The sequence below is a fragment of the Callorhinchus milii genome, unplaced genomic scaffold (assembly GCF_018977255.1).
Source record: "Callorhinchus milii isolate IMCB2004 unplaced genomic scaffold, IMCB_Cmil_1.0 Scaffold7, whole genome shotgun sequence".
Classification (NCBI taxonomy): Eukaryota; Metazoa; Chordata; class Chondrichthyes; order Chimaeriformes; family Callorhinchidae; genus Callorhinchus; species Callorhinchus milii.
The window spans coordinates 28,165,543-28,190,659 of record NW_024704748.1 but is presented as its reverse complement, the minus strand read 5'-3'; the positions used below and the strand labels follow the sequence as shown (position 1 = coordinate 28,190,659).

The 25,117-nt window shown below is 45.0% G+C and overlaps 2 protein-coding genes across 6 annotated transcripts in view; one reads left to right on the top strand and one right to left on the bottom strand.

The window, feature by feature from the left end:
• aldh18a1 (aldehyde dehydrogenase 18 family, member A1) overlaps positions 1-25,117 on the bottom strand; it is a 77,461-nt gene that overhangs the window by 41,036 nt on the left and 11,308 nt on the right. The window contains exons 1-2 of one of the 5 annotated variants that reach the window (XM_007910562.2): positions 9,153-9,327; positions 3,436-3,550 (exon numbers count right to left, since the gene is read on the bottom strand). In XM_007910562.2, the coding sequence (XP_007908753.1) occupies positions 3,436-3,529 (94 nt within the window). In that variant the 5' untranslated portion in view covers positions 3,530-3,550; positions 9,153-9,327. Of the gene's footprint in view, positions 1-3,435; positions 3,551-4,038; positions 4,347-4,535; positions 4,607-9,152; positions 9,328-25,117 lie in introns of those variants that run through there. The other 4 variants (XM_007910565.2, XM_007910561.2, XM_007910564.2 and 1 more) reach the window with 4 other exon arrangements.
• Positions 22,866-25,117, top strand: part of entpd1 (ectonucleoside triphosphate diphosphohydrolase 1) — a 36,933-nt gene continuing 34,681 nt past the window's right edge. Inside the window, exon 1 of the mRNA XM_007910566.2 lies at positions 22,866-22,932. Coding sequence (XP_007908757.1) covers positions 22,914-22,932 — 19 coding nt within the window. The 5' untranslated portion in view covers positions 22,866-22,913. The remainder of the gene's footprint in view (positions 22,933-25,117) is intronic.

The window sequence follows — 25,117 nt, the reverse complement described above, 5'->3', positions numbered from 1 at the left end:
AACGAGTGGATAAATAATATCCAATCAATCGTCTGTTTCACAATAGCGGCCAATACCTGCACAGAGGACAGGGTCTACATTGGCAACCGCGTGGGGTTTGTGCGTGTCAGGTGTGGTAGAGGGTGAGGTGATGGGGTTAATTGGTAAACTGCGACAGTTCAAGAAACAATAGTATTAAGAATGTCACTGTTCTGATTTATTTTATGCAACATTTACTTTGTCTGTTCCAGTATTTCAGTAATGATCAAAGCCAGCGGGCAAGGAAAGAGGGAACATCCACTGAAGTAATATTAAAAAAATTCTGTGGCCATACTATTTATGTTAATCATGATATTATTGATAATGATGTACTGTAATTACAGATGCTGATGTTAGTTGAAAGGATTTATGTGGTGGCTGAGGTAAAAGGGAATCGTGAAGATTCTGTTGAAGATTCTCCGCCGCTGCCTCACCCCTCATGCTGCTGAAACCCTCACCCATGCATTCGTCACCTCAAGGCTGGATTATTGGAACTCCCTCCTCATCAGTCTTCCCAACTCTTCCCTCCACAAGCTGCAGATCATCCAAAACTCTGCAGCTCGTGTACTCTCACGCACCAGTGACCCCATCACTCCCACCCTCGCCCGACCCCATCACTCCCACCCTCACCCGACTCCACTGGCTCCCCATCCCCCAGAGGATTGAGTTCAAGATCCTCGTCCTCACCTTTAAGGCCCCCTCCTACCTCTCTGACCTGCTGACTCCCTACCAACCTGCCCACTCCCTCCGTTCAGCGGGCTCCTGGCTGCTCCATGTCTCCCGCCCGACCCACCCTACCATCGGTGGCCGGGCTTTCAACCTCTCTGCCCCCACACTCTGGAACTCCATCCCACAGTCCCTTCACCTCGCTTCCTCCCTTGCCTCCTTCAAGGCCAATCTCAAGACCCTTCTCTTCGACTGTGCCTTTGGTCTCCCTCCCACCTCTCTGCCTTCCCTCACCCCTTCACCACCCCTCCCCCATGCTCGGGTCCCAACACCTGACTGCTTTGGGACGTCCTCCCGACGTGAAAGGCGCTCTATAAATGTCATTTTGTTGCTGCTGTCGTGATAGTGGGCTGTGTTGTCAGCTTGACCCACTCAAGGTGGGGACTGAACATTTCGCAAACCCAGAATTCTGGTCTGTCTTAAGTTGACCAAAAAGGATATCGCGAAGACACATGGGACTTGTTTTACTGAAATAAAACTGACTCTAATGGACTCTCAAGGACATTGGTAACATCAGAACAAAAGGAGTATACCGACCTTGAAGGATATGTTTTTAACCGTACAATGAATACTAAAAACAAGCTGTTGAAGGTCACACCGCAGATTTGGCACATGTGGCTAAAAAGGTCTAAGTTTGCGAATGAAGAAAACAAGTTTAACAGATCTTGAGAAAATAGATATTCTACAAACATGAATCGTACCACATTAACAAGTCGATTTCTAATCAGACTCTGTATCAATCTGAATAATTTGCACTGAACTTTATTACTCATGTCTTATGCTTTTTTGGACTGCCCAAGCCATAATTTTGTTTACTGGTGTCTTTATGTTATATGCACTCCATAATAAGGGCTACCGAGTTGCAATCAGACCACTTGCAGTTATCTAGCTTAATAAATCATAGATAAATGAGAGATCAAAAATCTTATTTTCGCACTCTCAAAGTGGGGACTGTAATAATAATAATTTGTGATGTTTCAAGTTTTTTAAGGCTTTTAATTAATCTTTATATACATTTAGAATGTAACCTGCTCATAATCCTTTTATAAGATTTGTTTGATTTAATTAACTAGTTTAGCAGGGGTTAAAAGTAGCTTCGCTGGTGAGGTCATCTTCAGATTAAATGGCTACAGCCTCAACACCTGCCTATCTCAAGGCTGAGAAACAAGCAAGCTGTGGAAGGCTGCAGAGAAGTCAACCATATCTCTCTCTCTGCAATGCAGCCCGCTGAGGGTGAGGGCTATCTTTGTGATAAGGGAAGGTGGAGTTAGAAATACATAAAAGAAGTAACTTTGAAATTGTTGAGAGTTGTGTAGAAGATCAGCACATTTCCCAGTGGATCGATATCAATTCTACTGTAGTCTCAGTTTTAATAAGAGCAGTGAGGTTCGTAAGGTCTTTCTCCAGTTGGAGTCTGGTGTTAACGCAGGTATTATACATCTTGATTGTTATGCTGGATAAAACCTTTATGCTGATGTGATAATAATATCAAAGTTAATGCAGAGTCTGTTGCTGCTTGTGAGTGAATAAAGACCTTCCCTTTGAATCTTTGTGTCAACTCGTATTGAGTAAAATGGGGCTCGGTAAACCTTACATTGGTCTTGTTGACATTCAACTGTAGAAAGTTAGCTCTTATCCAGGACTTGATGTCTGACAGACATTCTGTCAGGACAGCAGTGGTCCTGGAGTCAAGGGTGGAAGCAGAGGGATAGAGCTGGGTGTCATCTGCATACATGTGGAAATTGACACATGGGTCAGAGATCCAGCTGACCAAAACAAAAGCATCTGTAAAGCTAACTACATTACACTGGGAATGCAAATCTAGGTCATTAAATATACAAGGAGCAGATGTCCTAGTACAGACCTGAAGCACCCACTTAATACATCTCCCCATTGTGACTTCGCTCCCCTAAAAAAGATCCTCTTCTTCCTTCTCTTCAGCCAATTCGGAATCAATGTCTTGTCCTTGTTACCAGACAAGACCTACAATTTCTGAACTCATGTTAGCTGTCATTTATTAGTTGATTTTTAAAATAATCTTCCACTTTCTGTTGACTCCACAATTTTTCCAATAATTGAATGGTTTTCCCTTCAAGGTTTAAATTCCACTCCTTCTTCATTTTCCTAAAATATGACAAACCCCATGCCAGACCTTGGAGCTCACAGTACAGGCTGACATTCCAATATAATCTCAGCTGGGGTTAAGATAGCACTTGCCTCTGAAGCAAAAGGCTGTGGGTTCAGGACCCACGTCAGGAATTGGAATCAAATGTAATGGACTAAGCTAACACTCCAATATAGTAGTGGGAGTGTGTTGCATTGTCGGAGGTGCCGACCTTCGGATGAGATGTTAAGCCAAGGTCCCGTCTGCCTGTTGAAGTGGATGGTAAAGATCCCATGGCACTATTCGAAAAGAGAAGGGAAATTTTCCCACTGTTTGGCCAACAAATCTGTTGTGCGCAAACTGGCTGCTGCACTGCAACCATAAATAGTCAATTCACTTTACAGTATATTCTGTGAAGCGCTTTGAGACATCTCAACGACGTGATAAGGCGCTATATCAAATACAAGGATTATTATTATGGAACGCTACGCTGATGTCCTGTCTGCTTGTTCAAGTAATGATGTCAATATATCAATCTTCCATTAGACCTTGAATGATCCCAATTCTTTCAATCATAAAATGCTTACATCTAACACGGGAGAGAGCTGGAAACCAACGAGGCAGCATTAACTTGGCAGGGGCAGCACTGCAGCCAGACATCCAGCCAGCTTTGCACAACATGATGAAAATCAATAGGAAAACCTGGAAAAGAGCAGAAAGAGAAATCATGAACTCACACTATTTAAAGAAACCCAATGCAAAGACAATGCTGCAAGTAACAACACAAAAAGAAAATATAGGTAACCAAAGACACTTCTAGTCCCAGGTTGCTAGAAAATACAAGGAAACTCCAATTCATATCAGCTGAGGTGGTGGGGTTAATGGGTTCGGGTTACCCGGGGCAGACCAGGGGATTGTGTCCACAGTACAACACAGGGGCTCTGATTTCTCCATAAGACCATTGATAGATAATGTGCAGAAAAAAAACAATAATCTAGGTAATCCATCTGTAGTCCAAAAGCTTCTCATAATTCTTAAGTTACACATAAAAATTATTAGTTTTAATAAGTACAATTGGGCACACTTTGCTCAAATGCTATATTTCAGAACTAGTTAGCATAGATTGTTTCAGTTCTTTTTGTTTACTATTGTACTGAAGCAATTCCAATTAAATTACCAGCAATACCTACCACGTTTTGGCCAACAAGATAAAGAACATACGTATTTTTTTCCACAAATACAGTATTGCACAAAAAATAAAAAATCCAACTGCAACTTTGCTTGTTGAATGTTTGTTCCGGTATCTGTTGCTGACATTGATTCCAAGATTGTCAACTCAACTTTCTCAGCTAAAAGAACAGGAACCAAATTCAGAAAAGAACAACCCATTCGAACTCAAGCAACCAATGGGAATCTGCTTGGCAGTTTTCCAGGTGACAGTGCTTCCCAGGACCCACCCACTGCTGAGTCAGCAGCTGATGAAATCCAACACAGAAATTGCACTCCTTCTGGGCACGGCATTGACCAATTATAGAACTTTTAGAAGAAAAAATTATGTTCTAAAATCTGTTATATTATTTAAGAGTTTTCCTTTTAAACGTGATGTAAAATCTGACTTGTAAATACTGGGCATAAGCCCATTATAGACTCAACCATAATAAGTGCCCTGTAATAGATTTGCCCTCACCAACCATAATCCATTCACAAACAGAGGAGTCGGTACAAGCAGGTCAGAGGTAGGCAGATTAAGAGATCTGAATGTGAGGGCAAGGATCTTGAGTTTGTTCAGAGAAAGGAAACCAATGGAATCTGGCCAGCATTGGGGTGATGGATGCACAACGCTTGGTGCGGGTACATTGGGCAGAGTCTTGTATCAGTTGGACTTTGTGGATGATGGAGCTGGAAGACCAATGAGGAAGGAGTTCCTTTGAGAAATAAAGGCAGGAGGTGAAAAATGCCCTCACATTCAGATCTCTTAATCTGCCTACCTCTGACCTGCTTGTACCGACTCCTCTGTTGGCATGGCTAAAGGTTTCAGTAGCATTTGGTTTGATAGAGAGTCGAAGGCAGGCAAGGTAGCAGAAATAAAGAATAACAGTCCTGTCAAGGGCTGAATGTAAACCAGACGCTGAGGTTGTGCACAGTTCAGTGAGTTTGAGAAGTAGACCAGAGAGGTTGAAGAAGTTGGAGCCAGAGGTGATGAAATGCTGAAGGGAAGCCAAGAACATAGTTCCTTGTCCATAATTAAGCTGTAGGAAGTTGGTGCTCATCCAGGCCTTGATGTCTAACAAACAAGCAAACAGAACATTAATGGTTTGTAACTAGAGAAAGAAAAGTAGATTTGTATGTCATTATTGGAACTCCCTCCTCATCAGTCTTCCCAACTCTTCCCTCCACAAGCTGCAGATCATCCAAAACTCTGCAGCTCGTGTACTCTCACGCACCAGGCTCCGTGATCCCATCACTCCCACCCTCGCCCGACTCCACTGGCTCCCCATCCCCCAGAGGATCGGGTTCAAGATCCTCATCCTCACCTTTAATTCCATACATGGCCTTGTCCCCTCTTATCTCTCTGACCTGCTGACTCCCTATTAACCTGCCCACTCCCTCCGTTCATTGGGCTCCGGTCTGCTCCATGTCTCCCGCCCGACCCACCCTACCATTGGTGGCCGGGCTTTCAAGCTCTCTGCCCCCACACTCTGGAACTCCATCCCACAGTCCCTTCGCCTCGCTTCCTCCCTTACCTCCTTCAAGGCCGGTCTCAAGACCCTTCTCTTCGCCCTCCCACCTCTCTGCCTTCCCTCACCCCTACACCACCCCTTCCCCATGCTCGGGCCCCAAACCTGACTGTTTAGCGCTTTGGGACATCCTCTCGACATGAAAGGCGCCCTATAAATGTCATTTTGTTCCTCATCACAGCCTCCCTCGCCCTGCTCGGCTCCCACCCCTCGAGTTCAAAATTCTTGTCCTCACTTTCAATGCCCTCCAGGGCCTTGCTCACTCCTACCTCTCCTACCTACTAACCCCTTATCAACCTGTCCGCTCCCTCCGCTCAGTAGGTTTCGGCCTGCTCCATGTCCCCCCGGCACCCCCATCTGAGGTCGGACCTTCAGCTTCTCTGCCCCCACCCTATGGAACTCCACCCCATATTCCCTTCGCCTCACTCACGTCCTTGCCTCCTTCAAGGCACACTTCAAGACCTTGCCTTTGGCCACCCTCCTACCCTCCACCCTCCCTGATTCCAACCCACACCCGCCCACCCTTAAACCCTACTCATCAGCACCTTGGGATGCCCTCCCGACATGAAAGGCGCTTCACAAATGTAATTTGTATTGTATCTCCAGCCTGTGCCGTGATACACACACACATGTAAGTTGACCCCATGATTGCGGATAACATCACCAAGTGGAGTCTTAACACATGGGCAAACCAGTGAATATTGTGGAGTCTTGGGTAGACAGTACAGGATACACTAGGTTAAGTCACTGGATCGGTGTAAAGATCAGTCTTGAAGCAGGAGTTTTTGGAGAGTCTGATCAAAAGGGAGAATTAAGAGTGGAGTTGTCGTCAGTAAGTGATGATGGCTTTTGGTTAAATTCATGGACATGAAGAAACAGAATCTACATTCAATCAAAAGAGGAAATCCAGTGATTCAGTCATTATTGTGTGAGGAAAGAAGCAAGAGGGTGTCTGAAGGTGTTGAGTGCAATTAAACAAGTGACAGCATGAGGTGATCACTGGAAAAGATCATTGACATGGAGAAATGAACAAGGCAGAAATCCATGCCCTGTGGAACTCTTCAGTTGATGAAAAGTTAGGAGCACAAACAGAACTTTAGTAGATGGCCAAAAGATGGGAACTTTTTGTCTGCTGATAGCGATATGCAACTTCATCTCTGTGAAATGCTTAAAGGCATTTCCCTCTGTGACAGACAATACAAACACAAAGTTGTTTTTGATGCAACATAATGTAATGTACAGCAAATTTTATATATCATCATGTTTATAGCACCCTTCATGCGGGTTAATGACTCAAAACAATTTTAATGCCATCAGATTTAATAACAAACTTCACTGTCTTGTATTTTTAAAGAGGAGATGGTTTGTAACCTACTCAAGTTCTTCATAACCATCTCCCTTCCTCTCCCACCCATCTCTCTCTCTCTACCACATTGTGTGTCTATCTCTCTCTCACACACACACTCTATCACTCACTGTATGTGTTTTCTCTCTATCACTTTCTCACACACACACAAACACTCTGTCTCTCTATCACACTTTGTGTCTATATCACTCTCACACAGTCTCTCAATCCTGTGTGTGTCACTATCACTCTCTTATACTGTCTGTGTCTCACACACTGTGTATCACACCATCTCCCGTGCGCTCTCTGTCTCTCTCACACACTCTCTCTCACTCTCTCTCTCACACTCACACACACTCTCTCACTCTCACTCTCTCACACACACTCTCACTCTCTCTCTCACACTCTCTCTCTCACACACTGTCTCTCTCTCTCTCTATCTCACACACACTGCCTCACTCTCTCTCTCTCTCACACACTGTCTCACTCTCTCTCTCACTCTCTCACACACTGTCTCACTCTCTCACACACTGTCTCACTCTCTCTCTCTCTCACACACTGTCTCACTCTCTCTCACACTCTCTCACTCACTGTCTCACTCTCTCACACACTGTCTCACTCTCTTTCACACTCTCTCACTCACTGTCTCACTCTCTCTCACACACTGTCTCACTGTCTCACTCTCTAACACACCGTCTCACTTTCTCTCACTCACTGTCTCACTCTCTCTCTCTCACTCACTGTCTCACTCACTGTCTCACTCACTGTCTCACTCTCTCTCACTCACTGTCTCACTCTCTCTCACTCACTGTCTCACTCTCTCTCACTCACTGTCTCACTCTCTCTCACTCACTGTCTCACTCTCTCTCACTCACTGTCTCACTCTCTCTCACTCACTGTCTCACTCTCTCTCTCACTCACTGTCTCACTCTCTCTCTCACTCACTGTCTCACTCTCTCTCACTCACTGTCTCACTCTCTCACTCACTCTCTCACTCACTGTCTCACTCACTGTCTCACTCACTGTCACTCACTGTCTCACTCACTGTCACTCACTGTCTCACTCACTGTCACTCACTGTCTCACTCACTGTCACTCACTGTCTCACTCTCTCTCACTCACTGTCTCACTCTCTCTCACTCACTGTCTCACTCTCTCTCACTCACTGTCTCTCTCTCTCTCACTCACTGTCACTCTCTCTCTCACCCACTGTCACTCTCTCTCACCCACTGTCACTCTCTCTCACTCACTGTCTCACTCTCTCTCACTCACTGTCTCACTCTCTCTCACTCACTGTCTCACTCTCTCTCACTCACTGTCACTCTCTCTCTCACTCACTGTCACTCTCTCTCTCACTCACTGTCACTCTCTCTCACTCACTGTCACTCTCTCTCACTCACTGTCTCACGCTCTCTCACTCACTGTCTCACGCTCTCTCACTCACTGTCTCACGCTCTCTCACTCACTGTCTCACGCTCTCTCACTCACTGTCTCACGCTCTCTCACTCACTGTCTCACGCTCTCTCACTCACTGTCTCACTCACTGTCACTCACTGTCTCACTCACTGTCACTCTCTCACTCACTGTCTCACTCTCTCACTCACTGTCTCACTCTCTCTCTCACTCACTGTCTCACTCTCTCTCTCACTCACTGTCTCACGCTCTCTCACTCACTGTCTCACGCTCTCTCACTCACTGTCTCACGCTCTCTCACTCACTGTCACTCTCTCTCACTCACTGTCACTCTCTCTCACTCACTGTCACTCTCTCTCACTCACTGTCACTCTCTCTCACTCACTGTCACTCTCTCTCACTCACTGTCACTCTCTCTCACTCACTGTCACTCTCTCTCACTCACTGTCACTCTCTCTCACTCACTGTCACTCTCTCACTCACTGTCACTCTCTCTCACTCACTGTCACTCTCTCTCACTCACTGTCACTCTCTCTCACTCACTGTCACTCTCTCTCAGTCACTGTCACTCTCTCTCAGTCACTGTCACTCTCTCTCTCTCAGTCACTGTCACTCTCTCTCACTGTCACTCTCACTCTCTCTCACTCACTGTCACTCTCTCTCACTCACTGTCACTCTCTCTCACTCACTGTCACTCTCTCTCACTCACTGTCACTCTCTCTCACTCACTGTCACTCTCTCTCACTCACTGTCACTCTCTCTCACTCACTGTCACTCTCTCTCACTCACTGTCACTCTCTCTCACTCACTGAGCTTCTTGTGGAGCCGCCATTTGTCTGTGGATCAACGTCACCGCCTTTTCCGGAAACGTCGCCGGAAATGGCGAGAAATGTGTGAGAGCTGCGCGCGCAGCTTCCGTCCGGCGGAAAAGCGGCTTTTCCCGGTGATTCCCGGTCCCGTCACCGCCCCCACAACCCCCACACAACCCCCCCCCCAACCCACAACCCCCCACACCCTCCCCCTCACCCCCCCCACACCCTCCCCCTCACCGCCCCCCACACCCCTCCCCCACACCCACACCCCCCACACCACACCCACAACCCCTCCCCCACACCCCCCCACACCCACAACCCCTCCCCCACACCCCCCCACCCACACCTCCCCACACCCACACCCTCCCCTCCCCCCACACACCCTCCCCCACACCCACACCCTCCCACACCCACCCACAACCCCTCCCCACACCCCCCACACCCACACCCTCCCCACACCCACACACCCTCCCCCTCCCCCCACACCCTCCCCCACACCTCCCCCCACCCTCCCCACACCCCCCACACCACACCCTCCCCCACACCCTCCCCACACCCCCCTCCCCACACCCTCCCCCTCCCCCCACACCCACACCCCCCCACACCACACCCTCCCCCACACCCTCCCCACACCCCCCTCCCCACACCCTCCCCCTCCCCCCCACACCTCCCCCACACACCCTCCCCACACCCTCCCCACACCCCCCACACCACACCCTCCCCCACACCCTCCCCACACCCCCTCCCCACACCCTCCCCCTCCCCACACCCACACCCCCACACCCACACACCCTCCCCCTCCCCCCCACACCCACACACCCTCCCCTCCCCCCACACCCCCCCCCCCACCCTCCCCCACACCCTCCCCCACACACCCTCCCCACCCTCCCCCACACCCCCCCACACCCTCCCCCACACACCCCCACACCCCCCCCACACCCCCCACACCCTCCCCACACCCCCCACACCCCCCCCTCACCCCCACACCCCCCCCACACCCCCCCTCACCCCCCACACCCCCCCTCACCCCCCCACCCCCTCAACCCCCCCCCCCACCCCACCCCCCCCCCACACCCTCACCCCCCACACCCCACACACACCCCCCACACCCTCCCCTCACCCCCCCACACCCACAACCCCCCCCACAACCCCCCCACCCCCACACAACCCCCCCACACCCCCCACCTCCCCCACACCCCCCCTCACCCCCCCCACACCCCCTCACAACCCCCCACAAACCCCCCCACACCCTCCCCCTCACCCCCCCTCACCCGCCACACCCCCCCACCTCCCCACACTCCCGCCCACCCTCCCCCACAACCTCACCCCCCCACACCCTCCCCCTCACCCCCCCACACCCTCCCCCTCACCCCCCACACCCTCCCCCTCTCACACACACAGTTCAAGCCCCTCAGAGTCTGGGGGGAACAGCACCAGGGCCATGGGGGGGATCAGGAGGGGGGAGGGAGGATGGCCCAAGATCGAGCGTCTTGAGATGGGCCTTGAAGGAGGCAAAGGAGGGATCGAGGAGAAGGGAATGTGCGATGGAATTCCAAAGGGTGTGGGCAGAGAGGCTGAAGGCTCAATTGCCGATGGTGGGGCAGCCGCAGCCTGGTGAGCGGAGGGAGCGGACAGGTTGATAAGGGGTTCGCAGGTAGGAGAGGGGAAAGCCATGAAGGAGAGGCGGTGGAGGAGGATAAAGCGGTCAACTATGTCAAAGGCAGCAGAGAGGTCAAGGAGGACGAGAAGGCAGAGGAAGCCCTGGTCCCAGATGGATAGAATATCACGTTGACCAGAGCTATTTCTTTGCTGTGGGCGGCATGGAAACCTGATTGGAGGGGTTTGTATAGGGAGTGGTGGGAGAGGAAGCTGGAGGCGATTCAGGATGGACACCCCTCGGGCCCCACGTGGGCTGCCTTCCAGCCAATATATGCACGGCAGAGGCAGGTTATCTGCCAACTAAGTTCAGTTGCTTTAGGACTCGATTTCTTCCTGGCAATTGAGGGACAACAGCAGTCGTGGCCTCTGTACCTTCTTCAGATGAGATGTTAAACTAAGGTTCCATTTTCCAGTTCAGATAATAATAATAATAATCCTTGCATTTGATATAGCGCTTTTCACGTCGGGAGGACGTCCCAAAGCGCTTCACAGAACACACTGTAAAGTGAATTGACTGTATATATTTGTGGGCGAACGCGGCAGCCAATTGCGCACAGCAATGTCCCGCAAACAGTCGTAGATTGGAAATGACCAATTTATTATTTTTGGTTTTGGAGGATTATTATTAGGCTCTGTGTGGAGTGAGGAAACTTGCCCAAGGTTTCGCCCTCTGCCTGGAATTGAACTCAGGTCTCTCACTTGCAAAGCGAGTGCTCTAACCACTGAGCTACAGGACTCTACGAAGTGCTTTGAGATGCCATCCCAAGAAAAAAGGTGCTGTAACGAATGTAAATACAGTGGAAACCACTTTAACCAGGCACCAGTTAACCTCGGATGCTTTTACAACAGAGTGTGATAGAGTGAAAATCGGTGCACAAAAGAAGGATGTGCAGCAATCAATGGATTTGTTAAAGGCAGATCTCACTTGACGAATCTAACAGAGTTCTTTGATGAAAAACTCTATAGATAAAGGTAATGCTTTGATGTGTCTTATAAGAATATTCAAAGAGCATTTGATAAGATGCTGAAAGAAGAGATTTGTTTCGGGCGGTGTGGTAGAGAAGTGAAACATGCCATGCTCATAATTCAGGTGGACAATGCTTTACAAAAAGTGAACATTAGGGGGCGACATAGCTCACGGTAAATGGAGAGCTGAGGGGAGAGCGAGTGGTGGAGGCGGGTAATATTGTGGCAGTGGGGGAACGGGTCATGGCATAGATGGGGGGATTACAAGGTATTTGAGAGTCAAACAAGACACAAAGGTTCCGCATTGGCTCAGAGAGCTGAAGAGTGCATCCATGAATAGTGATGCTGTCAGAGCCTGAGGTGGGAAGGCGCTAGCGGGAGCCAAGCAGGAGGGTTTTTGTCTTGATGCCATTTAACTGGAGAAAATTGGTTCTAGTCCAGGACTTGATGTCTGAAAGGCACATCAGGACAGCAGTGGTGCTGGGGTTGAGGCAGAGAGAGACAGAGTCAAAGGTGGAGCAGAAAGATAAGAGTTGAGGGTGGAGGGAGTAAGATAAAATACTGAGCACTTTTGAATGGATCGGTTCTCTTTTTTACAGAACATAACGGATATTTGTGTTAATCCCTGATTACTTGCAGATCATATGTTTTTAACAAGGGCATCACTCAGCTAATATTACATACATATCTTTTTGTAGAAATGTCAGTCCACAATGTAGTTGCACAATACACTGAGCCACTATACCACAGGGTTTTGAGGTAAAATAATGACAGTATTGAGAGCTTCTGGAATTCAACTCAACTTGACTGAAAGTGGGTCCATCATTGCTTGTCGCGGGAAAGACAGGAGTTCATTCATTGTGCAGAGTATCTGCATGAAATCACTTGGGAAGAAATGCAAATTTTGTCCATAAACAAGATGACGAAGGAGCAAAACAGTACTTGCCAATCTGTTTAATTGCGTGTTTACATTAACTCTTGTCTAACTCAACATTATACTGAGTGACCCTATGATTTACTAAATGTATTAAAATGAGCAGGTGTATCGAAAGGTCTAATTTAAATCTGATCTTTATAAAATAGAAAGGTTTCTGAATTTAAAGAAAGTTCTTGCAAGATTAGTTCAACCTGTCAGTAATGACTTTACACCTTAGATTCCAGTCTTCTAAAAATGAAAAATTAATAATCCTTGAATTTCAACACAGGATATACTGTAAAGACTATTGACTGTGCATTTTGTAGATGACAACAGCCAATCTGTGCACATTAATGTCACAAATTGAATGACCAATTTTATTTGGGAGATTGTTAGTCAGAAGAAACTGAACTAAACAGGATCTTTAACCTGACTAGGCAAACAGGACCTTGGCTTAACATCTCACCTGAAGGATGGCACACCAACTGCACTGAGTGTAAGTCTATATGTGTTCAAAGCCGCGACTTGGGACTTGAACCCACAATCCTCTGACTCAGTGTCAAGAGAGCTAACAACTGAACCAGACTGACACCTTGCTTTCTCTAATGGGTACTAATGGTTACTAGCTGAACTAAACCTAGCTTTTAGGAGAAAGTATGTTTTGTTATATGCTTCGTACCATTTAAATTACAATAGGTAAAATCTTCTTTCAAAGTTTCACAGTGCTTTAGCACTTTCACTCCGTTTCTATAATAAAAAAAGTTTCTATAAAAGGGGCGAGGAGATACCAGCTTAGTTTCTTCACTGGCTCAGTAAACATTCTGCCATGTATGATACAGAGCCATATATGCCAGATGGGTCCTGGATTTAATTCCTGTGGCCAACTTCACATGGAGCAAAGGTGCAATTGTTATCTTTAGCCTTACCCCCCCCCACCCAGCTTGGGGAGATAGACAACAACAAATTACATTTGTATAGTGCCTTTCACATCGGGAGGACATCCCAACACGCTGGACAGCCAAGGATGTACACCTGAGCTTTGGGTTGGGATCAGGTGGGTTACCTTGGCTCCAGTAATCCAGTTCCTGAACCAGAATGGCCCACATTACTTCATGGCCTTGCTGATTGCAGACCAGCCAGTCCGGCTTGTCAGCAGGACTTGAAGGGGTAGGCCAGTCACTGAACTGCCAAGCAGGATTCAATACTTCTAGATGTTAGTCCAGGACCTTTACCATTAAAGTAACATGCCCCACTTAAACAGTATCATGTCCTTGGTGAGACCACATCAGAAGTACTGCATAATATTTAAGACCCTGTTACTCCACAGAATACACCAGACAACCTCCAGATTATTAATTAAACATCTGTACCTATTGCAGCTATGCTTGCAACCAATTTCATTTAATTGTCCTTCTCCCTTTTGCCTGGCATTTTTAGTTGTCCTTGAAAGGCTTGATCTTCGCTTCTTAGGCATCTTTTTCCCTTAAGATTAAGAAAATGTGTTATGGAACTCGTTAGCATCCGTTATTCACATACTTGCACATATATTCTTTTGGGAGGACTCTTGTTGAGGACTCCTGTTGGGAGGAGTCAGTAGGAGGTCTCAATGGGAAGACTCCTGTGGGTGGGGGGCTCCTGTTTGGGAGGACTCCTTATTGGAGTCCATACATGCGTGATGAGCTTGTTTAGGTCACGATAGGAGATCCCTGAAAAAAATATGCCCATGACACTCCCCATGCAAGACCTTTCCAATGAGGTATAAATCATGTCTCTACGGTAATTGGTTATTGTGTTCTAGGCAGACAGACAGACATTTCGTCTTTATTAGTGTAGATAATAGATTATTTCTAAAATGTAACAATAATAATTTAATAATATAATAATTTAATAATAATTTTGAAGGAGACAGAGCTAGGAGGAAAGACTAGCTACCTTAGGGCTTTTCTCTCTTGAGAAACAAAAATACTGAGGGTGATTTGATAGATTTGTTTAAAATTATGAAGGATAGGGAGAATTTGGAGCAGATTAAATTTAAAAGGACAAGTGTCAGTGCTTCAAAACAAGAACAATTGTGAAAAGGAAGTGTAGAAGTAGTATTTTAGTAGAAGGACAAAATGCATGTGGAACAAACTACCAGGACAGGTGGTGAAACAAGGAACTATAAAGGATTTCAAAAGGGAACTAAATAAGTTCTGTAATTAAAAAGATTCAGAGTTACTGCATGATGAGATAGAGGTATGGAAGAAATGTTTGGAACATTGGATGGGAAGCGAGATGGGTTAATGGAATACTCCTGCCTTAAACAATTAGTTTGTTACCATTGCTATGTCATAATAGTGATGTAATAACTTCTTGAATTTGCTGAGATAATTTGTAAACTGGTTAGCAGAGCAAAATAATAAGCATCATATGTATGATTGCTCTTATGGCATAAACACATCAGTACACACTTAACAAGTTCTACACAGAAATGCATGTGCTGCAACATCTGCCTTGCAGCTATTTCTAACAATATCAAATATGTTGGAGAGGTTTGTACTAATTGAGTGAAGAATTTTACAGTGTACTATAACTGAATCACACCATCCGCTTAGAGAGTATTTAAACTGCTGGAAATATTCAATACAAGAGGGGCTTATAGCAATGAATGATGGAAGAAAAAAAAATCCAACAAAGCTTTTTAGATTTCTCGTAATAGGCCTAAAGCACTAAATGGCCAATATCTCCTGCCTGCAATGCAGACTGGGATTGCACCAATACAATAATAACTATAAGCGTTACATTTGATATAGCACCTTTCACGTCAGGAAGATATCTCAAAGTGCTTCAAAGGATTTACCGTAAAGTGGACAGTATGTTTAGGCAAACATAGTAGAGCCAATTAGGCTATAATAATAATAATAATAATCCTTGCATTTGATATAGCGCTTTTCACGTCGGGAGGACGTCCCAAAGCGCTTCACAGAATAGACTGTAAAGTGAATTGACTGTATATTTGTGGGCGAACGCGGCAGCCAATTGCGCACAGCAATGTCCCACAAACAGTCGTAGATGAAAATGACCAATTTTATTATTGTTTTTGGTTTTGGAGGGATTATTATTAGGCTCTGTGTGGAGTAAGGAAACTTGCCCAAGGTTTCGCCCTGCCTGGAATTGAACTCAGGTCTCTCACTTGCAAAGCGAGTGCTCTAACCACTGAGCTACAGGACTCCACGTATAGCAACAAACAGCTATCAAGTGAATAACTAATGTTATCTGGGGAATTGTTCACTAGGTCACCAGGAGAAGCTCACTTTTCTTTTCAAATAGTGTCACAAGAAGTTTAACATCCACCTAAATAGGACCTCCATTTAACATCTCAGGACATCAACGTCAACAATGTAGTGCTCCCCTAGTACTGTATTGGAGTGTCAGCTTTCACTGTGAGTTCAAGTCCCAAAGTGGGGCTTGAACTCACAATCTTCTTCCTCAGAGACGAGAGTGCTACCAAATGATCCAGGCTGAGATGTGCAAGAGCCATACTCTGCAGCCTAACTTGTTCTGCCTTTCACTGCACTAATTTAGTTGACTCACTGAATGGAACTACATCTATTATACAAATGTGGCAAGAATTGGGAAGAAACTGCCAATAGCAAATACCATCCTGAGTTTGGGTTTCACTGGGTAAAGACTTATACGTGTTTTTGGTCATCTTTACCCCACTGCCCCTTGGCTTGGATGAACAGCTATCTGTGCTAAGTGTTTTGAAACCTCCTCCAAGCATCAAAAACTCTTATGAATGTAAATTATACTGTATTGTAATTGTATGGTACACTGAGAGAAGCAAAAGTTACAGCAAAAGGGGGAAAGTAACACTTTTGTTTGGTCAGCCATCACCATACTTAAGAGTATCCAAATCGGACTGAGAGTTCCACACCCACATTTCCATTTTCTAGAATGGAGTACATAGTCCCCAGAGCGATGCACCCTGCTTTCCTAATTTGGGATAGTACAAGGTGCAGGTTGACACGAACCAGGGCTTGGGGCCCTGGGCTTTGAGGTAACTGCTCGACTTCAACCAGATAAAACCTTGTAGGTTGCCATTGAGAACAATGTCTGGCAAGCTTCCTGTGCATGTCCATCCTAATCCATTCAAATGTTGGCTTACAGGGTGAAGAGGAACCGAGTGGAAAGAATCCCTGCCCCACTGACAGGTCAGCCCCTCAAAGTCCTCCTAACAAGTACTTTGAAGTTCTGCAATCGCACCTGTTTTAGGAACCAGATTACCAAGATTGTGAGAGAGGATCTACTCAAATCCAATACTGCATTGTCGGGACATCATCCTGGAGCCAAGGAGACTCTGCTGACCTCCCTCCTCCAGGAGGATAGTCACTATTGAGTTACTATTGAAGGAAGCTGCATGATTACTATTAGTAACATTCTGCCAAATGCTTTACAAGAATTAAGATAATAATAATAATCCTTGCATTTGATATAGCGCTTTTCACGTCGGGAGGACGTCCCAAAGCGCTTCACAGAACACACTGTAAAGTGAATTGACTATATTTGTGGGCGAACGCAGCAGCCAATTGCGCACAGCAATGTCCCACAAACAGTCGTAGATTGAAAATGACCAATTTATTATTGTTTTTGGTTTTGGAGGGATTATTATTAGACTCTGTGTGGAGTAAGGAAACTTGCCCAAGGTTTCGCCCTCTGCCTGGAATTGAACTCAGGTCTCTCACTTGCAAGATTTGGATTAAAATAGTGATGCTGAAAGAAGAAGTGTCAACTTATGAAATGTCAGGAGGAACTGAAAATGCTGACCTGAGGGTGACTCATGGTCACAGTGAATTGTGCTGAAATAACAGGATGGCTTTAACTGAGGAGCAGACAGCAGCTTCCTGAAAAATAGTGCACACTCCCATCCTGAGCAGCTGCAGCCAGAGTCTAACATGTAAAATGTCTGCCACATAGAAATTCATTCTAGTCATGGATTCTTCCGAATGTATCATTCAGTCTCTCACTGGCAAATCTAGAGAAAATATTTTCACTAACTATTTCTGTGAACATGGGATATAATGGACAATTCATTATTAATCTTTTTCTCAGGCTTTGTGAACTCAATATTATTTGTTGTGTGAACACTACATAAACATTCAAAAAGGTTTACAGTATGGAAACACACCAATTGGCCCAATTAGTTTGTGATGGTGTTTGCACGAGGCGTGAGCCTTCACTCCTCCTAATCTCTCCTTTACCCCTCTGTTCCCTTATGTATACCATGGAGATTAAAGTGGTTTACTCACCTCACTTATATTGGGTTATTTTAATTGTGTTGCGGTGAAGGGCAACGTTCCATTTTATATTGTGCTGGCTGTGAGTGACAATTTAAAGAAAAGATTTTACTGTCTCAGGAATGTGGACAACATTTGCACTTTACTAGTATATATTACCAATACTTAGATACCCTCATTGACTCATTCATCACATCCATACTTGACTACGCTAACTATCTGTCAGCCTTCCCAACTCTTCCCCTCCACAAGCTGCAGATCATTCAGAACTCTGCAGCCCGTCTTCTTCCTGCACCGGGCTCCACAACCCTATTACCTCCATCTTCGCCTGGCCCTTTGGCTCCCCATCCCCCAGAAATAGAATTCAAAATTCTCATCGTCAAAGCCCTCCACTGCCTTGCTCCTCTCTACCTCTGTGATCTTCTAACTAATATCGACCTATCCGCTCCCTCCACACACCGCTTGCTCCATGTCCCCCACTCAGTCAGCCCACCATCGGTGGTCGAACCTTCAGCCTCTCTGCCCCCACCCTTTGGAACTCCATCACACAGTCCCTTGGCCTCGCTCCCTCCCTTGTCTCCTTCAAGGCCCGTCTCAAGACATCATCTCCGACCGCACCTTCAGTCATCCTACTGTTACCCTTCCTGCCCTCAACCCCTCCTAATCCCAATCCCCACCTTGGGTCCAAATCCCTGACTATACATTGCCTTGGGAAGTCCTCCTGACATGAAAGGTGCTAAATATAATTTGTTGTTGTTGTCGAGGAGAATTAGGAGGTGTTGACATTCCCATGATGCTGCTATGGTACCCAGGGTTCTGTGGCTTTCATTCCCACTCTTTTGTGTCAGAATGTATCACCTGTCAATTACTGGGATACCTTGATGAGGAGCTTACACCACAAGAAGGCATTGATGCATTGAAGCCACCAAATAAGTTTCCAAGAACCTCTGGCTGTATTTACTGCCAAATATTGCTTTTGTACCGTTGTTCCTTGTAGATAAGATGGGGCTCACAGTATTTACTGTATTACTCTTCACATTTTGAATTAAAACAAAATGACTCATCAATTTAATTTAACTATGAAAACTATTAAAACTATGTTTGTTCAATTTCTGTATTCTGAGAATGAATTTGCATCTTCTTATTTAAGACTTGATGACTGTTAAATATACAGTATTTGGGTTCAGGTTTTCTGTACTTGAAAAACATTTTATTGATGTATGTAAAAGGACACCATTCAAAGTCTGGAGTAAATATTGCTTTTGTACCGTTGTTCCTTGTAGATAAGATGGGGCTCACAGTATTGAGGCACTTATCTCACCATATGCCCTGTTAGATAGTAAGTGAGTTATTCTTATTCTATTTAGCAAAATAGAGGAAGATTTTGGCCAGAGCCTCTGCTATTTCCAGCCTTACTTCCCTCAGTAACTTAGGATGCATCCCGTTCGGACCATCAACCTTTTTAGATCCTCCTCTCGGTTTATTCTTATCTTATCCAATTTCTCTCCCCACTCCTCTGCTACTATGGCATTGGCTGCATTCTCTTCTTTTATGAAGACAGATGCAAAGTACTCATTCAGTATGTCAGCCATTCCCTCTGCCTCCACAAGAAGATTTCCTCTTTGGCCCCTAATTGGCCCCATTCTATCTTTGACTAATGTTTTATTCTTTATATGCTTATAAATTACCTTAGGGTTCCCTTTTATATTACCCGTTAATCTTTTCTCATATAATCTCTTTGCCTCTCTTATTTCCTTTTTCAGTTCTCCTCTGTACTTTCTATATTCTATTTGATTATCTCCTGCATTTTGGATCTGACATTTATCAAAAGCCTCCTTTTTGTATTTTATTTTAATCCCAATTTCCTTATCCATCCAGGGAGTTTTGGATATCCTACCTTTCCCCTTTGTAGAAATGTACTTGTTCTATCTCTGAACTGTCTCCTACTTGAAGGCTTCCCATTGCTCGTTAGCTCATTCCTGACAGTAATGGCATGGATGTGCGGTTTAAAAGCTACTTAAGAGTCGAACAGGTCACCAAAGTTCTGTACTTGTTCTGTAAGGTGGAGAAAACACCCATGAATGGTGATGCTGTCGATGCCTGAGGTGAAAAGGCACTGATAGGAGCCAAGCAGGAAGGCCTCCATCATGTCAACATTCAACTGGAGAAAACTGACAATCTGTCAGGACAGCAGTGGTCCTGGAATCAAGGGTGGAGGCAGAGAGATACAGTTGGGTGTCAACAACATATGTGTGGAAATTAACCCCAAGTCTGTGGATGACATCACCAAATGGGACCAACCCCACAGATAAGTTTTTCCTTTCTATCAGTCAGTCATTTACACGTTTCCACTCCGTTACTAAGGATTTTCATTCCTGAATGTGTTTTGCATTTCTACCATTCCTGTGCAATTTTCCCTTTGTTTTTAATCCTTGATTTTCCATTCCTAATTTCCCCTCCATTTTGGTTCTGCGATCCACTCAGTAAACCACTAAACACTAGCATTTATGTTTCTGCTTCCTGTTGCCCAAAGCACCCAGATAGGGAAGGTGCAGGAAGGTGTGGACTAAGAGCACTCAATTCCTGAAGGAAGTAGTCACTGCACAACTTCTTTTCTTGTCCGGGATTGTATTACAGTAAAACTCGCATAAGTTATCACTTTATAACTCGAATAATCGCCTAAATCCTATTCAGTTTCCCACAGCAACAATAATAACTTGCATATATACAGCGGCCTTCACTTTAGGGTAGTGTCCCAAAGCATTTGACAGTGGCAGAGCATGAAATCGAGTCGGGGGAGGTGACCGTAGGCATGGTCAAATAGGAAGGTCTTCAGGCGCGACCTGAAGATTGGGAAGGAAGGGGCAAGGCGGAGGGATATAGGAAGTGTGTTCCAGAGTTTCAAGGCATAGTGGTTGAAAGTTTTCGTAGTGGTTGAACTGCTTTCCTACAAAGAAAACTGTTGATTTCTTTGCACTAATCGTATTTTATAAATTGGATAACGGCTAAATTGTAACAATCTCAAATAATCCTAAATCCTATGCAAATCATCTCCGTACTCGTAAGTATGCTGCTGCACTTACTGGCTACGTTGAAGTACGCATGTGCAGTGTTCCATTTGAAACAAGGGCGGAAAATTAAGTCTGTCACCTGTCACCTAATGCACACTTACGGACTGCAATGCTGAAGTACCACATGCACAGCACAGTGTACTCCGTTGAAACAAGCATGGAAAACGAGGTACTTGTTTACTGTTATGTGTTAGGCATATAGAATCTAACATACAAGTTTGGCTATAACTCATACTTCGCGTAAGTCATATTAAATATTATGGTTTCGATTGATATGTCTATTTTATTCTACAGGATATGACACAGAAGGATTTGGGGCTACCATTGTACAGATGGCTGAAACTATCAGCACAGTGCATTTATTACTAATAGGATAGAGCATAAATTACAAGTACGATCCTGTGAAGTACTTTAAGACACCGTCCTGCTGTGAAAGGCACTATATCAGATGCAAGGATTGTATTGTATATTGCTGAATATGCACAGGGTCCTGATTGGGCTCCACCTCGAGTATAATACTCGTTGCTGCGTCACAGTGTGTCAGCTTGGCTTAATGGTAGCACTCTTGCCTCTGAGTCAAAAGGTTGTGGGTTCACATCCTATGTCAGGACTTGAATTCACATAATCTAAAATGACACCCCAAATGCAGTGGTAGGGGTGTGTTGCATTGTCGGTGGTACCGTCGTTTGGATGAAATATTACATTGAGGATCCGTCTGCCTGTTTATGTGGAAGTTAACGATCGCATGGCACTATTCAAAAATAGAAGGGAGTTTCTCTCGGAGTCCTGGCCAACAATCCTCCAAATAAAATTAGTCACTTGTTTCATGGCTGTTTGTGGGACACTGCCATGTGGAGTCCTGTAGCTCAGTGGTTAGAGCACTCGGAGAGACCTGGATTCAATTCCAGGCAGAGGGCGAAACCTTGGGCAAATTTCCTTACTCCACACAGAGCCTAATAATAATCACTTCAAAACAAAACAATAATAAATTGGTCATTTTCAATCCACTACTGTTTGTGGTACATTGCTGTGCGCAATTGGCTGCCGCGTTCGCCCACAAATATACAGTCAATTCACTTTACAGTATATTCTGTGAAGCACTTTGGGATGTCCTCCCAACGTGAAAAGCGCTATATCAAATGCAAGGATTATTATTATTATTTGCAATTGTGTTGCACATTTGCCTATGCAGTCACTTGCTCCATTTCACAATAAATCCTGTGAAGCACTTTGAGATGTCTCAGTGACATGATAAGGCGCTATACCAATTGCAAGGATTATTATTGTTGTTATAATCATTATTACAGTAAGAACTCAGTGAGTTGTTGGAATCTGGAGCGCATTGCCTGAAAGGGTGGTCGAGGCCAATTCGATAACAAATTTTAAAAACACGATGGACGGGTATTTGAGGAGGATGGGTTTGCAGGGTTATGGGGAAAGGGCTGGGGAGTGGGATTGACATTACATTGTCCTTTTCAAAGAGAGGCACAGACTCGATGGGCCGAACGGCCTCTTTTTGTGCTGTGCGATTCTATGATTCTATGAATAATGGGGTTGATACATTTCCTGTTATTGGTTCATTACAGCTGGTAATTTAATTTGATTAATAAAATTATTACAATGGTGATAGCTATTGGATAATTACAAGGAGGTGATGCAGTTATCTGGCTTCTAAGATGTACTGTGGATTCTTGTGTCAGAAGAAACATCTGTTGTGATTAGAAGTAACTGAAGAAAGGGATAGGGTTCTGAGCGCCCAATCATAAAAGGGTTAAGGGTATGGGCTCCTCCCACCTTTGTAAAAGGCAGAGCAAAAGTGTTCTTGAGCAGTTCAGCCAAAGAAAGCCCTTGAGTTAGAGACGCTGAAGAGATGACTGAGGCACAGGAAGGTAGGAAAGAACACTCATCTCTTAATTATAAACTTAACCTTTGAGAGGCAACATTTTCTGCAAACACAAAGAAAGTGAGAATAGTATTTATTGAACTCTTGTGAGGGAGAACTGAGCTGTCTGTTGTTTATTGTACTTTACGGATAGTACAGTAAGATTAGACTGTGAGACAGATGATTTCACAAAGCAATACTGAGGTTTCCTTTGATCTTTGTAGTGGGCTGGAACTGGCTGATTCATTTATTGGCTGATTTATAATAGCTGGAATTTGGGTAAATATTTTAAATGCTTTTTCTAACCAAACTCAGCAGTGAGTGAATGCGCACTCACACTGCTGTCTGTTACTTCAGATACAAATCACAACCTGGCAATTCACAGTGGACTAATTCTGGCAAAGCAACCCAATGTAGAACAGGCCTTGAAAAGGAGAAAATGTGGATGATGGGAGATGAACATTAACTTGTTTAAAGCCTGAAAATGTTTTCAAATTCTATCAGTTTTGTTCAGTGACAAAGCAACATAATTAATTTTCTGTATCTCTTGTAAAATTCAAAGGTACAGAATTACAGAAAGCAAGTTGCCAACACAATACCTGCGATTCTTTGGTTAATTGCTATTTTATATTTGAGTCTGAAGTGTTTGGAAGGTTGAGTAAAAATGCACGAACCTACAGTATAATCTACTCTTTCAGTCCCATTCTGACCAGGTCTGATACGACCATTTAATTTTTTTGCAAATGTTTTGGAATTTGGAGTACATTTGAAGTACCGTGTGCAGTTCTGGTTGCCGTTCTACTGGCAGATACTATAGTAATCAACAGAGTCACTAGGATGTTACCAGGGATGAGGGGTTACAGAGATGAGGTGATTAAAAGAGGACCTAGTAGAGGTGTTTATAAGACTATAAAAGGATTCGATAAGGTGAACATTAATAGGCAGTTTCCACTTATTGGCTGAAATGAGTGAGCATAATTATAAGTCAGCAAGTAGCAAATCTAAAAGGGAGTTTAGAAGGAACTTCTTTTTGCAAAGGGTGGAATGCAGCACCGGAATCTGTGGTTGAAGCAAAATCAACTGTGGAGTCCTGTAGCTCAGTGGTTAGAGCACTCGCTTTGCAAGTGAGAGACCTGAGTTCAATCCCAGTCAGGGCGAAACCTTGGGCAAGTTTCCTTACTCCACACAGAGCCTAATAATAATCCCTCCAAAACCAAAAACAATAATAAATTGGTCATTTTCAATCTACGACTGTTTGTGGGACATTGCTGTGCGCAATTGGCTGCCGCGTTCGCCCACAAATATACAGTCAATTCACTTTACAGTGTGTTCTGTGAAGCGCTTTGGGACGTCCTCCCAACGTGAAAAGCGCTATATCAAATGCAAGGATTATTATTATTATTATTATTATCAATTTACTTAAAAAGAAACTTGATATATACATTAAGGAGAAGGGAATAGAGGGAAATAGGTAAGGCTCATGTGGCGAATAAATATCAGCATGGACAGGTTGGGTCAAATGCTGTATCATTCTATGTACTTATCCTTGCATGTGATATTGCACCTTTTCGGGTCATTGAGATGACTCAAAGTGTTTCACAGAATATACTGTAAAGTGTAGTGACTGTATTTTGTGGGCGAACGTAGCTGCCAATTTGCACACAGCAATGTCCCAGAAACCAATTTTATTTGGGGATTGTTGACACAACCACAATAAATGACATTTGTACAGCATCTTTCACATCGGGAGAACGTCCCAAGGTACTAAACAGTCAGGGATTTGGACCTGAGTTGGAGGTTGGGATCAGGGAAGGTTTTTTGAGGATAGGGACTGTTCTCAAGGGGCTGGGAATGGTGCCAGTGGACAAGGAGAGATTGATGATATCTGTGAGCAGAAACGCAAGGAGGTGGAACTGGGAGGTGAGAGGGGTAGGTATGGGGTCGAGGGAACAGGTGGTGTGTTTCATTTTGGTCATGATTATAGTGAGAGAGGAGGGGAGACAAGGTTGAAGGTGTGGAGGGAGGGAGGGGGGGAAGGGGTGGGAGTGTGAGGGGGAGATGGGGAGGGGGAGCAGTTGGAAACGCAGAGACAGCTGAGCAAAACCACTTGATTTTGGTTTCGAGGAAGTCCAGCATCTCCTTGGAGTTGGAGGAGAGGATGGGTGAGGCATGAGAGGGTGAGTGAAGGAGCC